Raw genomic sequence first — 16,973 nt, forward strand, 5'->3', positions numbered from 1 at the left:
TTTACTCCCAAATGAAGTCCCTATGCCTTTAAACAAAAAAAGTCAAAGAATATGCTAAGAAATGAAACTAGGCCACCAACTTAGACCATACACAAGAAAAAACTCAAAATGGATTAAAGACTTACATAAGTCACAAAACCTTAAAAATCCTAGAAGAAAACATAGGCAGTACAATGTCAGACATTTTTCATAGCAATGTTTTTGCTGATGTATCTCCTCAGGCAATAGAAACAAAGGGAAAAAATAAACAGATGGGATTATACCAAACTAAAAAGCTTTTGCACAGCCAAAGAAATCATCAACAAAATAAAAATGGAACCCACTGAATGGGAGAACACATTTGGCGATGATACAGCTGATAAGGGGTTAATTTCCAAAATATATAAAGAACTCGTACAACTCAACACTAGGAAGACAAACAACCAAATTAAAAAATGGACAAAGGACCTAAAAGATACTTCTCCAAGGGGACATATAGGTGGCTAAGAGACATGAAAAAAATGCTCGGTGTAACTAATCATCAGAGAGATGCAGATTAAAACTACAATGAGATATCTCCTCACACCTATCAGAATGGCTACATCAATAAATCAACAAATGACAAATTCTGGTGAGGATGGTTAGGAACCCTCATGGAAATACTGTTGGTGGAAATACAGACTGGTACAGCCACTGTGGAAAACAGTCTGGAGTTTCCTCAAAAAATTAAAAATGAAACTGCCCATGACCTAGTGATCCCACTTCTGGGAATATATCCAAAGAAACCAGAAACACTAATTCAAAGGATGATATGTGCCCCTGTGTTCATTGCAGCATTATTCACAATAGCCAAGGTTTGGAAGCAGCCCAAGTGCCCATCAGTAGATGAGTGAATAAAAAAGCTGTGGTACATTTATACAATGGAATTCTACTAGGCCATAAAAAAAAAGAAAGAAAGAAAAAAGGAAATCTTATCTTTTGCAACAGCCTGGATGGATTTGGAGATTTTTAGGCTAAGTGAAATAAACCCCTCAGAGAAAGACAAATACCATATGATATCACTTATATGTGGAATCTAATGAACAAAATAGACACAGAGGCATGGATACATGGAACAGACTGACAGTTGTCACAGGGGAAGTGGGTTGGGGGCTGGATGAAAGAAGATATAAGGAATAAGCAAATAATATATGTGTGTGCATACACACACACACACACACACACCACAGACAACAGTGTGGTGATAACCAGAGGGAAAGGGAGGTGGGGGGTAGGTAGAGGCAGGCAAAGTGTGGTGGCAGGGGAAACAGGGACAAAAAGTGACTTAGTTTGGGGCGATGGGTGCATGATACATTGTGCAGATGTTTAGTTGACTTGTGCACTTGAAACCTGTATGTTTTTGTGGACCAATCTCATCCCAGTAAATTCAATTTTTTAAAAATCCAAAGAACAATAGCTGTTCTCAAAGGAAGAGGAACCAAACCCTGAAGTTTCTTCCCCACCAAGCACCTGTAGCCCTGGTTTGGGCCATGCCCCAGGTGTTGTGTTCTCACTGGGTTATTACCCAGCGAAGGTACCAATTCCAAGCCAGCCGGGCTTCTGCCTGACGGGGGACAGCAAGGCCACTCATTCATTACTCAGACCACCTGTCCTTTCTTCCCTGTGGTTACGACTTGTCTCACCCGCTCCATACCTCTAAGCTGACTTTGAGCAATTTTCTTAAATGTTAATGCAGTCTTTCTTATATTTGGAAAGTGTTTTTTTTTTAATTCAAAAGTGCCATCAAAAAGGTTTTAAAAGGCACCATCAGTTTAATGATAACTTTTCAGGTTGGAGGATGGGACTGGAGGGAGACCCACAAGGACTTAAGACACATTGCCGTTTCAGAAACAGTGCAGTGTGAAAAGGAAAAGTACATATTGGACCCCAGGATACGTGGTGCCTGTTTTCCCTCTTTGGATCCTCTGCCAAGCTCCCCTTCCTTCTTTCATACCAGGCCCAGATGCTCAGTTCTGCAGCAGCCTCGTAGCCTTTGTAAAAAGCGCTTTGGGTTTCATCTCATGTCTGAACACTGGGCAGAAGCGGGAAGGAGCTGCTAATGAGCAGCAGCCTTGGGAAGTCACTGCTCACGTTAAATGGGGATCACTGAGATGGGGCTCTGCAGATGCTGTTCCACCCCAAGTCACCCTTAATGGATACATGTGGATTCAGGAGGAAGCCGTTTTAAAAGATAAATTGACACAGGCTTTCTCACTGTTCAAAGGAAGTAAAACACATTGTCGGTGAATAATGCATAGCGAGTTTGAAGCAGATTTTAGAATTCTGTGCGTGAGAGAGCAAATGGAGAGGGGAGGAAACCGGGGAGGGAGAGGGACTGGTTGGATACTAGCCTGGAAGATGCAGTGAGGGTTTCCTACAAAAACAACATCCTTCTTGCTTGTCAGAGCCTGGGATATATCTAGTTTAGTCCAGCAAACATTTACTAAGCACGTGCAATAAAAATAATAGTGATAAACTAACATTTTGGAGCACTTATTGATATGAACTATATTTTTTAGTTTTTTATATTCATAATCCTATTTAATCCTCACAACAATCAGATGAAGCAGGTATAACTAAAATCTCCCTTTTTCCAAATAAAGGACCATGGTCATACTGGAGAAGTTCACTCTGACGTGTGTGAGAAATGGGGGAGTGGAGATAGAGATGACTAGCTGTATGGCAGTGACCAGCACAGTGCCAGGCACATAAAATGAGTAATAGCCACAGTTTATATAATATTTACTATATGCCAAGTACTCACCTCACTTGATCCTGTGAGGTAAGAGTACAGTTATTGCCCCAGTGTACGAAGAAACAAGGGCATGAGAGGCTACGGAATTAGCCCCTGGTCTTACAGCAGGAGAGTGGCAGAGCTGGGACTTGAACTCAGGTAGCCTGACTCCAAAACCCTTGCTCTTAATCTCAGTGCAGCAGTACCTCTCACCGTAGGCACTGAGGTATTTGAGGATTGGGTGATTAACAGGTGGGCGAACCCTACATCCCTCAGCCACCAAGAGCGGCAATGGGGGGAGGCATTCATTCTAACCAGAGATGCAGGGGAAGCTTCTGAGAAGAGAGCACAGTGCAGCAGAGCCTCTAAGGAAGGACTTGGGCTGCCATTTATTGGAGAGAGGGCAGTGCAGACAGAGGCAAAGGCAGAGGAGGGATAAAAGGCAGGAGAGTGCAGTGTAAGGTGAGAGAGATGATTTCCATTTTTAGACGAGAATTCCATGTGCATTTCACAACTGAAATTGACTTTTTTTTTCCCCCAGAAGCACCTTTTAGCTAGAGATCCGAATTAAAATGTTTTAACCAAATATAAAACTTCAAAATCATATCTATTTTTAATATGATTTTAAAGTTATATATATATATTTTGAAGTTATATATATATATCTTGAAGTTATATATATATGCTTCATGACTTATGATGGGGTTGCGACCAAATAAACAATAAACACATTGTAAGTTGAAATTGTCATATCCTAGGTTGAATATTCATTTAATACACCTAATCTACCAAACACCAAGGCTTAGTCTGGCCTAGTTTAAATGTACTCAGAACATTTACATTAGCCTACAGTTGGGCAAAATTATCAAATACAATGCCTTATTTTATTATAAAGTATTGAATATCTCATATAGTTTGTTATAAATATTGCTTTCACGCCATCATAAAGCTAAAAAATCATAAGTAGAACCATTGCAAGTCAGGGACCATTTGTAACACTATCTAATAAAAGAGTAATATGCAAATTGACCATCATTCCAACACACAAGATGGCTGCCCCCATGTGGACTCAAGATGGCCACCACAAAATGGCCAGCAGGGGAGGGCAGTTGGGAGGGACCAGGGCAAGAGAGGGCAGTTGGGGGCAATCAAGCCTGCAGGGGAGGGCAGTTAGAGGTGACCAGGCTGGCAGAGGAGGGAAGTTGGAGGTGACAGGGCCTCCAGAGAAGGGCAATTTTAGGGGGACCCAAGTCTACAGGGGAGAGCAGTTGACGAGGACCAGGCCTATAGGGGAGGGCAGGTAGGGGTGACCAGGCCTGCAGGGGAGGGCAGTTAGGGACAAACAGGTTGTCAGGGAAGCAGTTAAGCATCAATCAGGCTGGCAGGCAGAAGCAGTTAGGGGCAATCAGGAAGGCAGACAGGAGACCAGTTGGGAGCTAGCATTCCTTGATTGTGAGAGTGATGTCCCAGATTGGAGAGGGTGCAGACTGGACTGAGGGACACACACCCCTGAGCATGAATTTCGTGCACCAGGCCTCCAGTATGTGTGTATATATATATATATATATATATATATATATATATATATATATATGACACATATATACACATATATATGTTTTTACTTAAACACTAGAGGCCTGGTGCACCCCCAGCTGGGCAGCACCCCAGTGAAGGCCAATAGGGGCTGGGCGGCAGGGGGGGAATGCTTGAGGTTGGCCAGCTGGCCCTGCCCCTGATTGGGGGGGAGGGGGAGCAATTGGGGCTGGGCCAGCCAGGGGAGAGGGGTGGCAGGGGGTTGTGGGGGGGCTGAACAAGGCCCCCATCGGGCTGGCTAGCTGCCATAGTGCATGTCTTAGCAACTGGTCGTTCTGGCCATTCTGCCATTCCAGTCACTTGGCTTTTATATAGAGAAATATATGTTTTAAATCACAAATATATTTGGCATTCTGTCAGTGATTTAAGTTTTGGAGTTATTTTTCACCTTGTTATAAAGAACACTGTTACCCTAATGGTATATCAAGAGCCTTAAAAAATGTTCACCCTTCACTCTACTAATATTTTAGGACACGAGAATCTTTTTTGATTAAATAACGCAAAATGAATACATAATTATCAAAAAATATATTTCTTTGACTGAGATAAAATTCAAATACCATAAAATTCACCCTTTGAAAGTGTGCAGTTAGTTCAGTGGTTTTTAGTATATATACAAAATTATGCAACTATTACTGTTATCTAATTCTAGAAAAATTTTATCCCTCCCAAAAAGAAAACCTTACCTATTAGCAGTCACTGTCCATTCCCCCTTCCCCTCACTAATCTACTTTCTCTCTTTATGAATTTCACATAGTGTCTGACTTCTTTCACTTAGCTTAATGTTTAAAATATATTTATTTGCAGTGTTACATGTAATTAAGAAAACTGCAGGTAATTAGAAATCTATTTGAAGCATGGTTAAATAAATTACTTTCATACAACAGAATACTGCTCATTCATTAGTAAAATCTTTCATGAAAAACATCCAACAGTATAATACAATCATCAGTGAAAACCTATAAGCCACATTTTATACTCTGACTAAGGAAATACCCTAACAATCTAGGGCAATACCATCATATTTACAATGGCCTTTTTTTTTTGGGGGGGGGGGGGGGGAGGGGTGGAGAAGAGGGGGAGGTATTGAGATTGTGCCTGATGCCCATATATTTTCCTCGTTTTCTTCAATAACAATGTTTTGTTTCTGTAGTCAGGAAAATAAACACATTTTAAAACCACTCCCTGCCTCCCTCCGTCCTCCTCCCTCCTGAGCAGCCTGTCCCTCTCCTGTCCCGCAGACCAGGTCCGGAACAGCTACTACATCGGGGCAGATGGCTCCCTGCGACTGCTGCTGGCCAACGGCATGGAGGTGGCGCTGCAGACCGAGCCGCACCTGCTGGCGGGCACCGTCAACCCCACCGTGGGCAAGAGGAACGTCACGCTGCCCATCGACAACGGCCTCAACCTGGTGGAGTGGCGGCAGCGCAAGGAGCAGGCGCGGGGCCAGGTCACCGTCTTCGGGCGCCGGCTGCGGGTGAGCAGGACCTCGAGGCAGGTCTCCGCCTCCGAAGGCCGAGTCCTGGAGGTGGGGATGGGGGGTGAGGGGTTGGGAGGGAGGTGGGGATGGGAGGTGAGGGGTGGAGATGGGGGGGTGAGGGGTTGGGGGTGGGGGGAGGTGGAGAATGAGAAGGAATCTGGAGAACTGTGTTCTGTTCTTAAAACTGTCGCTGGGGTAGAACGTTTTCCTTGGCCCTCAGTTTCCTCATCTACAAAACGGGGAAAGTAAGGCAGGCAGCTCACGTATTAAGCATCTTGTCCATCTTTTCTTATTTCTTTTTTAATTTATTGTCTAAAGTTTTATATATGTCTCCTTTTTCCTGATTGACACCCCCCCCCCAGCCATTCCCACCCCAGGCAAGCCCCCAGCCCCAGTGTCTGTGTCCATTGAGTATACTAAAATGCATGCATGCAAGTCCTTTGCTCTCTAACCCCCCCCCCCACACACACACACACACACACACACCATCACCACCACCCTTCCCTGCCATTGCCAGATGAGTGGATTAAAAAACTGTGGTACATCTACACAATGGAATACTATGCCGCTATAAAAAAAAAAAAAAAAAAAAAGAAGGAACTTTTACCATTTGCAGCAGCATGGTTTTAACTGGAGAGCATTGTGCTAAGCGAAATAAGCCAGTTGGAGAAAGATAAATATCACATGATCTCACTCATATGTGGAATATAATGAACAACAGAACTTGATGACCAAAAATAGATCTTGTCCATCTTTTCAATTGTTACCTGTGGCAAGATTACTGGCTTTGGTGTTAGTCAGGCCTGAGCTGGATTTCCAGCTTCTGTTATTCCTTGAATGAATCGGGGCAAATCCATTATCTCCTAAAGCCTTGATTTCACGATCTATAACATGAAGAAGATAAAACCAAATTTATACGTTGCTACAAAGATCAGAAAAAAACATATGAAGTGCCTCATACAGAGCCCGGTCATAAGTGTTCAGTCACACTGCTCATGTTGTTTCTCTTAGTGCTATTCTTATTACTGGTGTAGTTATTATGTTGCTGATATGTCTGAAAATTCCATTTAGCTGTTTGGAACCTGAGCCATATCCTCCCCCTTTTTTCAAGCAGCTATTCTTTCTAAATAAACAAAATGACCCCCACCGTAGAGGTCACCGCCAACAGGCTGGCATCTGTGGTCTGGCATCTCAGAGTGCTTTGCAGAGTGGGTTCCCCTGAACCAGCCCTTCCTCATCCTCACCACCATGTGCCCGTAGTGTGGCTACTGGCCCCAGCACCCAATTGCCCAGCCCCTCCTGGTTTAGAAGGGAAGTTAACTCCCGTCACTAGTCCTGGCTCTCAGCACCTCACCTCAGAGACCACAGGTGCTCTGTAGAGACTTGCTGAGCTGAGCCACAAATTCCCAACTCCTCAAAACCTCACAAGGATCCTCATGCAAAGCAGCTGCCCTTCAGCAAAGAAAGTTCATTTAAGCACCTGTTTCAAACACAGGGCACCTGAGTTCCAGAGAGAAAAGGGATTTTATCCCAGACTCGCATAGCTAGGGGGCGGTAAGGGCTAGAGAGCAGGTACCCTGTCTCATAAGCTAAATTCTCACAGCAGATATAGAAACATTAAGGGAATTATCCAATATCACACCACTAGAGCCAGAAAGCCAGGCGTCCTGTCTTCTCTCAACAGCCAAGAATCTAGCAACAGTCTGATGTAGGAAACAGCCTTCTACCCCTTCCCTAAGAAAGGCCTCTCTGTCTTTGTTCTCTGTGGCCTCACGGAGCCCCGTCTAAATTCCCCTGCAGCTCCTCATGAACATTTGAGGCTGAGGCTCCTCATGAACATTTGAGGCTGAGGCAGTGTGCTAAATGGGAAGGTTGACCTGGGCCATGGGTAGCCTTGAGCAGTTCCTCTGAGCCTGAGATTCTTCTGCAGAAGCCAGATAATAGATTTGATAGAGACCTCACCAGGCGCTGGGAGACCCCAGGTGCTCCATAAGCAGCAGCAATTAGTGCTCCTAGGATTTCCTTTCTCAGGTGAACTGGACCCAACGTTTCCCAGGCTGGAGTCGGTCCTTCTCCCAGCCTGAGATGAATGGCGCTCCGGTGAGGTGGCCGTATCTCCCCGTCCTCCCAATATAAATGGCCACCCACAGCGGCGGCACGTGGAATTAGAACGTTAGCCCGGTGCGCCTCTCCATAATGGAGCTCATTTTTTATACGACTGGGAACTTTTTTTTAATAAAGAAAGATGTAAAATAATCTCATTGCCGCCACTGCCAAGCACAGGAAGCATTAGGCAGTTCCCCAGTGAGCTGCTTAATTCAATTTTATTAATTTTGCCACGGAGGTATAGCTCCCCTTCGCCAGGGGTCCTCCAGGGGGTGAGGGGGCAGCTGGCTAGGTGGCAGCATCTTGGGGAGTCACAGGGGACCTTCCACGTGATGCCGTAAAAGGACTCCATCATTGCTGGTGGTGCAGACCTGGCATGTTCCTTGATGCTCTCGGCAAAGCACACAGCTTCCGTCTCCAATGCCTCATATTTTTCATGGGAATTGTCTGCCACACTGTTTTTGCTTCTTCAATTGTATCTGATTACCCCTGGGAAGGCAACCTTATTATAACCAGGCCATTCGCAGCTGAAGTCGTCTCAGCATCATCATTATAAATCCTTATTTCCTAAGCTTTAGAATTGGTTTGGGGAGGAGGGAGAGACACACATGTCTCTACTTCCTCTGAGACTGACCATGATCATTCGTTGTCATTTAGTGGAAATAATCGCAATCATTAATTCAGTACCTTCTGTGTGCCCAGCACTCCGCTAGGTAATTTACTTAGTTTTCTTCAATCCTCCCAACAGTCCTTTGTTTTGCAGAGGGAGAAATGGAGACTCAGAGAGGGAAAAGACACTTTTCCAGGGTCATCCAGAAGAGCTGGTCACAGATGAGGCCAGAATCGTGGCCTTCATCCCTAGACCTGAGCCCTGTTTTACCACCTGGGGCCCCGAGGGCCCTTCCTTACCTCAGACACGGGTGCTGTTTTGCATCAGGAGACCAACCGTGTGTGCTTGCTTCTTGGGGCTTCCTTACTGCTGTCAGATTTAACCAGTGACTAATGGAAGAGTCAAACACTGTACCCAAATGTACCCAGATGCCAATTAGAGGAAATCCTCATTTTAGCTTCAGAATACCTAGCAGTGTTTCAGGGGTAACAGGTACCAAATATAGAAAGAGGACTCCGAGGCATATTTCTTCATTAAAATATGAAAAACCCTGACATCCCACTACCCCTGTGGGAGCCCCATATTTCTGATTTAGAAAGGAAATCTAATCGTGTGCTGACCTAGTGTCCCAAGTGGAGATCACACAAGGGGCTCTGATGCTCGGGGCAAGAGCAGGCGTTCCAAAGCTAGGACTGTATCTTCAAGTGGCCCACAGCCAGCAAAGCCAGCCCAGATTCACACCCACACAGCCCCCCAGGGCATCCAGAAAGAAGAAGATAAAGAAACCTGGGGAGCTGGCCAGGGTGAGCGAGAAGCCCTAATTGTGGTGAGAGAGGGCAGGAGAGATCCCAGCAGGGAAGGGAGTCCAAAGCCCCAGGATGAGTAGGACTCTTAGAGGACCACTGAGCATGTGTGGGCTCAATGCAGTGGAGACAGTCAAACCCGGACCCAGTCATACCAGCCACGGGACCTGGATCATGTCCTTTATGGCCCCGAGCTTTTGTTTTCTCAGGTCAAGTGCCAGCACAATGCCTGGCACATCATGGATGATGTCTGGCATTGATTTGCTGGGCCCACGGGGCCTCTCCCTTTTTAGGAGGGAGTTGAGGATTTGCCTACCATCCTTATTAGAAGAATCACATTAGGAAATGATGTGAGTCATCTTCAGTGACAGCTACTGTTTGCTCAGCACCTGCACCATCCTTGTCCTCACAACAGTCCTATGGAACTGGCTTCATTATTCCCGTTTCACAGATGAGAAAACTTCACAGAGCTCACAAGTGACAGAGTGAGGACCCCAACCGTTGTGGACACTCCTCTATTCAGGAGCTTCTCAGACTCAAGTTCTCAGCATCCAGATTAATCTTCTCCTTCCTCCTACCCCCTTCTCCAGGTTCACAATCGGAACCTGCTATCCCTGGACTTCGACCGGGTGACACGCACGGAGAAGATCTATGATGACCACCGCAAATTCACCCTCCGGATCCTGTACGACCAGGCAGGGCGGCCCACCCTCTGGTCCCCCAGCAGCAGGCTCAATGGCGTCAATGTGACCTACTCCCCGAGGGGCCACATTGCCGGCATCCAGAGGGGCATCATGTCTGAGAGGATGGAATATGACCAGACGGGCCGCATCACGTCCAGGATCTTTGCTGATGGGAAGACATGGAGCTACACATACTTAGAAAAGGCAGGTGTCTGTTGCCCTCCACCACTGACCTTGCCGAGTAGACAGCCAAGCCCCATCTGCTGACCTTGATAGGTTAGGTCTGACTCCTGTGGTCTCCAAAGGGAAATGTTCAGGAAAATCTGTAGCTAGGGGGTCCTGTGAGGCTTTCTTTAGGATGGATCATGGTGATGGTGTGGCAGGCGGGGGGTGGAAGGAGGGGGAGAGGGGTAGTCATCCTGGGCAGGAGAATGTGAAAGTTGCATGTGATAGACTAGAGTTGGGAATAGGATCAAACACTACCTCAACTTACAGAGCAAGATTCAGGGTCCCAGAACAGGCAGAGATCTGCTCCCAGATCTAGGGCACATGGGGTGATCTGATCACGGAGGACAAAGCAGAAGCCTAAGGATCAATACCTAAGCAGGAAATACTTAACTCTGAGCTTCAAGTGGTATGTGTGGCCTTGGTAAATCCCTTCTGCTTCGGCTCAGGATTCATTTCATCCCAAGGGTGAGGAGTCAGAAAGGGCCTGAAATCAGAAGTTGATTCCAAAGAGGAGAAAATGTTAGCTTTGGTACCTCATTTCCAGTAAGCTGCTGACTTATGCCCAAAACAGAGTCTGTACTTCATGGCCCAGTCTTGGTACCAGAGTCTTACTGTTTCCTACTCCTGGTCATCCCTGCAGATCCCAGGCTCAGCTTGCTCTGTGGTCAGCCTCCCCTGCTCTGTGCTGAGTGAGCATCTCTGAGAGCGATGTTCTGTGGTAGTGCTAAGAGAGACCTTGAATGTCATCCAGCATACTAAAAAGTCTAGGGCCACACAATGAATGTTGCTAGGAGCCAGGTTTCCCTATTCCCATATGGCCTGTTACTATATAAATAATTGTACAAGGCCTTAAATGCCTTTTTTAGACATGGCCTTTATCCTGTAGGCCACAGAGAGTCAACAGAAGTTGTTTAGCAGTCAGTAGACATTGTCAGACTATATTTTAGGGAAATAATTCTTGTTTAAGGAGGAAGATTGATTTCAGAAGGAAGCCAGGAGAGAAGATGCTGTCAGTACTTTAGGCCAGTGCTCCCACCTTTGTCACAACCCATCACCTACTAAAATCATCATTTTTATACCAAATTGACAAGGCTTCTCACAGGGCCCCAGGCCCTGCCAAGCCAAGGGATGAGAACAACGTGTATCTGATCTTATCTGTACCCCACTGCAGTGTCTTATGGAAATATCTGGTCTGGGCATAATTTAGGAGATCCACCAGTTTCCTTGGCTTTTCATTGCTTTCCTTAAGCCTTGGGCACACAGACCTCCCCTTCCTCCCCACCACCCTGCTCTCATCTCTTGGTTCTCCTTTCCCCTCCAGTCCATGGTGCTGCTCCTCCACAGCCAGCGGCAGTATATCTTTGAGTTCGACAAGAATGACCGCCTCTCCTCTGTGACCATGCCCAATGTGGCCAGGCAGACGTTAGAGACCATTCGCTCAGTGGGCTACTACAGGAACATCTACCAGCCCCCCGAGAGCAATGCCTTTGTCATCCAGGACTTCACTGAGGACGGGCACCTCCTCCACACCTTCTACTTGGGCACTGGCCGCAGGGTGATATACAAGTATGGCAAGCTGTCTAAGCTAGCCGAGATGCTGTACGACACCACCAAGGTGAGCTTCACCTACGACGAGACGGCCGGCATGCTGAAGACCATCAACCTACAGAACGAGGGCTTCACCTGCACCATCCGCTATCGTCAAATCGGGCCCCTGATCGACCGCCAGATCTTTCGCTTCACCGAGGAAGGCATGGTCAACGCTCGTTTTGACTACAACTATGACAACAGTTTCCGGGTGACCAGCATGCAGGCTGTGATCAACGAGACCCCGTTGCCCATCGATCTTTATCGCTATGACGATGTGTCAGGCAAGACAGAGCAGTTCGGGAAGTTTGGTGTCATCTACTATGACATTAACCAAATCATCACCACAGCGGTCATGACCCACACCAAGCACTTTGATGCATACGGGCGGATGAAGGAGGTGCAGTACGAGATCTTCCGCTCCCTCATGTACTGGATGACCGTCCAGTATGATAACATGGGGCGAGTAGTGAAGAAGGAGCTGAAGGTGGGGCCCTATGCCAACACTACCCGCTATTCCTATGAATACGATGCTGACGGCCAGCTACAGACTGTCTCCATCAACGACAAGCCGCTCTGGAGATACAGCTACGACCTCAATGGGAACCTGCACCTACTGAGCCCAGGGAACAGCGCGCGGCTCACCCCACTAAGGTACGACCACCGCGACCGCATCACTAGGCTAGGTGACGTGCAGTACAAGATGGATGAGGATGGCTTCCTGAGGCAGCGAGGTGCTGACGTCTTCGAGTACAACTCAGCCGGCCTGCTCACCAAGGCCTACAATCGGGCCGGGGGCTGGAGTGTCAGGTACCGCTACGACGGCCTGGGGCGGCGGGTGTCCAGCAAGAGCAGCCAGGGCCACCACCTGCAGTTCTTCTATGCAGACCTGACCAACCCCACCAAGGTCACCCACCTCTACAACCACTCCAGCTCTGAGATCACGTCCCTCTACTACGACCTGCAAGGGCACCTCTTTGCCATGGAGCTGAGCAGTGGCGACGAGTTTTACATAGCTTGTGACAACATCGGGACCCCGCTTGCCGTCTTCAGCGGAACAGGCTTGATGATCAAGCAGGTCCTGTACACAGCCTATGGGGAGATCTACATGGACACCAACCCCAACTTCCAGATCATCATTGGCTACCACGGTGGCCTCTACGATCCACTGACCAAGCTCGTCCACATGGGCCGACGGGACTATGATGTGCTGGCTGGTCGCTGGACTAGCCCAGACCATGAGCTGTGGAAGCACCTGAGCAGCAGCAACATCATGCCTTTTAACCTCTATATGTTTAAAAACAACAACCCCATCAGCAACGCTCAGGACATCAAGTGCTTCATGACAGGTGAGGATCGGGGCTCGTTCAGAGGGCAGAGGCCGGTCATCTCTTCCCCTTGTCTGGTCATTGACAGGACAGTCATCCGTGAGAAAGCTGCCAGGGGGTGATGGGAAACATTGACTTTTTCTTAGAGCAGCATTTTCCAAAGTCTATTTGAAGAAACACTAGTTCAGAAAAATGCTCTGGGAAAGCTGTTGCTGGCATCAAACCAATTTGACAGGGAGGCCACCATTCTTTTAAATTTTCATAATACATTTCAGCTTATGAAAGGCTCTGAGAAGTCCTGCAGTAAAGAGAATCGTTTAACATATTTAGCCATTATTTTTTTAACTTTTTTTTTTTTTTACAATAAAACCCTGTTTTTCACTTTGAAACCTTAATATCTCCCTGGATGCATTCCTTAAAATGCACTTTGGAAGTTTCTGACCCAAAAATCAAGCTGGCTATGAGTCTCTGAAGGTATGGCTTTAAAAAAAAAAAAAAAGTCTTTAATTTGGGATGGAGTAATGGAAAATTTTGACTTTGGAGACAGACAGAACTAGGTAAAGGGGTCCACCATGGCTAAGCCATTACATTCATAAAAATTACTTAACTTCCTCAATTCCTGATTTGTAAACTTAAGTTAGAGTACATACCATGACTTGGATAAGTTAAATATGCACATAGTAAATCTTAGAGCAACTACAATAAATAAGTAAATAAATAAATAAATAAATAAATAAATAAATACAAAGGCATAGCAAATCAGTCAATAGGGGAGAAAAATGAAGACTAAAATACTTTCAATCCAAAGAAGGTAGGCAAGAGGGACAAAAGGAGCAAAGAACAGACAGACAAATAGGAGAGAGAGAAAAACTTTCATGGTAGGATGGTTGCAAGGCTAAAATGAGATACATTTTAGAACCTGCCCAGCTCAGTGCCTAGCTCTCGTTGGTTCCCTTTCCTCCACCTTCTGATTTAAAAAGTGGGCTTTGCTTTCCACTACTGTGGAACCACCTAGAGTATAAAGTATCCCATAGGTCAGACATGCCAGACATGTCTCCAGCAGTCATGGTCCTCCCAGCAAGCAGCCACTCCCAGCAACAGAAGACCTCAATGTCTGAGCGGCTATGGGGATTCAGGTCTGGAGATAGCCAACACTTTTTATAAGAGAGAGCTTGTGGCATATCGCAACTTGTAAACCTAGTAGTCACCACCCCCTTTGTCCTGTGACACAATCCTCTTGCTCCCTATTTTAAGGCAGTTTCATTTATTCAACAAGTGCCTTCTCTGTGCAGCCACTGTTTTAGGCACTAGGGATAGAAAGATAATCCCTGCCTTCCAGGAATGCACACTGCAGGAGGGGAGACAGCCCACTTCTGTCCAGTGTGAGGGCCCCATGGTGAAGGGTTGCACTGATGGCCATTGAGACACAGGAGGCATAGCTGGCTCTGCCCAGAGAGCACCTGATATTGGAGGTCCACTAATGAGTAGACATCCATCAGTTACTAGAGAGGGAACTGCACATACAAAAGTGTAAGAGAGCCCTGGCTAGATAGCTCAGTTGGTTAGAACTTCATCCTGATATGCCAAGGTTGCAGGTTTGATCCCCAGTTGGGGTATATACAAGAGTCAACCAATGAATGTATAAATAAGTAGAACAACAAATTCTCTCTCTCTCTCTCTCTCTCTCTCTCTCTCTCTCTCTCTCTCTCTCTCTCTCTCTCTCTCTTTCTCTCTCTCTCTCCAAAATCATTTTTTTTTTAAATAATAGCCCTGGACTATGACTCACTTGGTTGGAGATCATCCCGTGCATTAGAAGGTCAAGGTTTCAATTTCCAATCAGGGCACATACCTAAGTTGGGGTTCGATTCCCCAGTCAGGCATGTATAGGAGGCAACTGATTGATGTATCTCTCTCTCGTTGACGTTTCTCCCTCTCTCTCTCTCTCTCTCTCTCTCTCTCTCTCTCTCTCTCTCTCTCTCTCCCTCTCTAAAATCAATAAAATATATTATAATAATTTTTAAAAGACCATAGAGAGGGCAGCGAGTACATCTCACATGAGGGCCCCTTAGGGACATGGCTTCGTTGGCCCCTGAACTCAGTAGCCTAGTCTGGACCCTGTTTCTGCTGACAGCCATTGGAGGAATTTCAGGGAAGAATTCCAGGTGGTCATGCTGAGAGAATTCAAGTGGTCCTATTGAGAGTCCCAAGAGCTGGGAAGAAGAGAACTCAGAAGTGAAGCAGGTGTGACGGAAACACCCTGGAGGCCTGCGGAAGCCCAGGAGACTCCCCACCAGGCCCACACTCCCCTGCTGCCAGGCCGGGGAAAGCCTCACCAATAGCCAGGTCACATGCTCCCTTATTACATCTGTCTGCATTAATTACACCTCAGCCTCACCCTCCCGGGAGTCCTGTGAGATGTCTTGGCAGGTTACTATAGCTGGAAAAAAAAAATGGTGCAAAAACAATTTTATTACTAAAATTCAAAATACTACAATTCTCATTAAATCTTACCTTTTAGCTTCTACCTGGGGCTACGTGCAACCTCATTCACATCCAGCAACAATAATAAAAAGAGCATCTTTTTTCCAAAAATTTCTTCAGGGCTTCTGAGATATACTCTAATCATCGGATAGGCTTAGGTCACAGGAACCAATCAATCACTGTGGCTGGGGGCACATAATGCATTGCTTGGCTTAGCCAGGTCACATGCTCCCTTATTGAACTCTTAGGTGGAGACTGTGTCCCTAAAACTATATGAGGACCCCAAAAGGAAGGAGTGAGCGGGAAGAATGGGTGCAAGGAAGATGACCAAAAAAATGTACACCATGGATACATCATGTACATTATTGCATTTAACCCTCACTTGAGCCTGGAGATGGGGATTTCTGACCTCATTTTCAGAAAGGTAGTCACTGGCCCACTAGGAAGTGGCAGGAAGGAATTAGATCACTGCTCCATCTGACTCCAAAGTCCTCATCTTGGATTCAGATTCACTTTGTAAAGTGCAACAAAGGGATTCTTATCATTCATCACCACGCCAGGTGGCCACATAGTGCAGTCAGATAGATGAGTAGAGAAAAGCTTTTTAACTTGAGGGATGTGTCTACATCCGATGCCATAAGAAGGAAAAGTAAAATTCTCAACTCTTCAGAAAAGCCAATTGGAAACACACACACACACACACACACACATTTTCAGCATTTTTCCTAAAGGTGAAATGAGAAAGTTTCCCACCTTCCATCATTTATAATTAAGGCCCAGCCCTGGTTTCCTGGGACTTTGCAGTATTCCTGAAAGAAGATTGTCTTTGCATTTACACATTCAGATACATGTTCTCGTCCTCAGGCAAAAAAAAAAAAAAAACCTTAGTAGGGTTCCCACCACCCACCTCCACTTGGTTCTGTTTGTTTTAATTTCCCAAAGAACCCTGTGCCAACATTCATAGAATCAGGGATTCTTAGAAACCCAATGAGGAAAGGGAATTTGGAGAAAAGCTGGTCCAAGCACTCATGTTACAAATGAGGAAATGGAGGTCCGGGGAGGTGGAGGCATGAGTTCAAGGAAACACAGAAAACCTTCTGTGAACCAGGAGGAGCTGCACACTTTAAAATACATTCATGTAGCAAACTCACAACAGGCCCTGTTGTCAGATAGCTGCCCCAGAGGGTAACACTGTTAGTACTCCTCTCCATGACTTAAAGAAAACCACCTCTGCCATCAACTTATAGGTAAGGAAACTCAGCCTCAGAAAGGTCCACGTCCACACAGTGGGCAGGTTAGGGGCCAGAGTGTAGACCTGG

The 16,973-nt window shown here is 46.2% G+C and overlaps 1 protein-coding gene across 7 annotated transcripts in view; it reads left to right on the forward strand.

Moving 5' to 3' along the window:
- TENM4 (teneurin transmembrane protein 4) overlaps window positions 1-16,973 on the forward strand; it is a 695,703-nt gene that overhangs the window by 670,265 nt on the left and 8,465 nt on the right. For all 7 annotated transcript variants that reach the window (XM_084894429.1, XM_084894427.1, XM_084894432.1 and 4 more), the window contains 3 exons: window positions 5,590-5,825; window positions 9,938-10,234; window positions 11,580-13,194. In XM_084894429.1, coding sequence (XP_084750555.1) covers window positions 5,590-5,825; window positions 9,938-10,234; window positions 11,580-13,194 — 2,148 coding nt within the window. The remainder of the gene's footprint in view (window positions 1-5,589; window positions 5,826-9,937; window positions 10,235-11,579; window positions 13,195-16,973) is intronic.

The sequence above is a fragment of the Pipistrellus hanaki genome, assembly GCF_964339955.1.
Source record: "Pipistrellus hanaki genome assembly, chromosome: 9".
Lineage (NCBI taxonomy): Eukaryota > Metazoa > Chordata > Mammalia > Chiroptera > Vespertilionidae > Pipistrellus > Pipistrellus hanaki.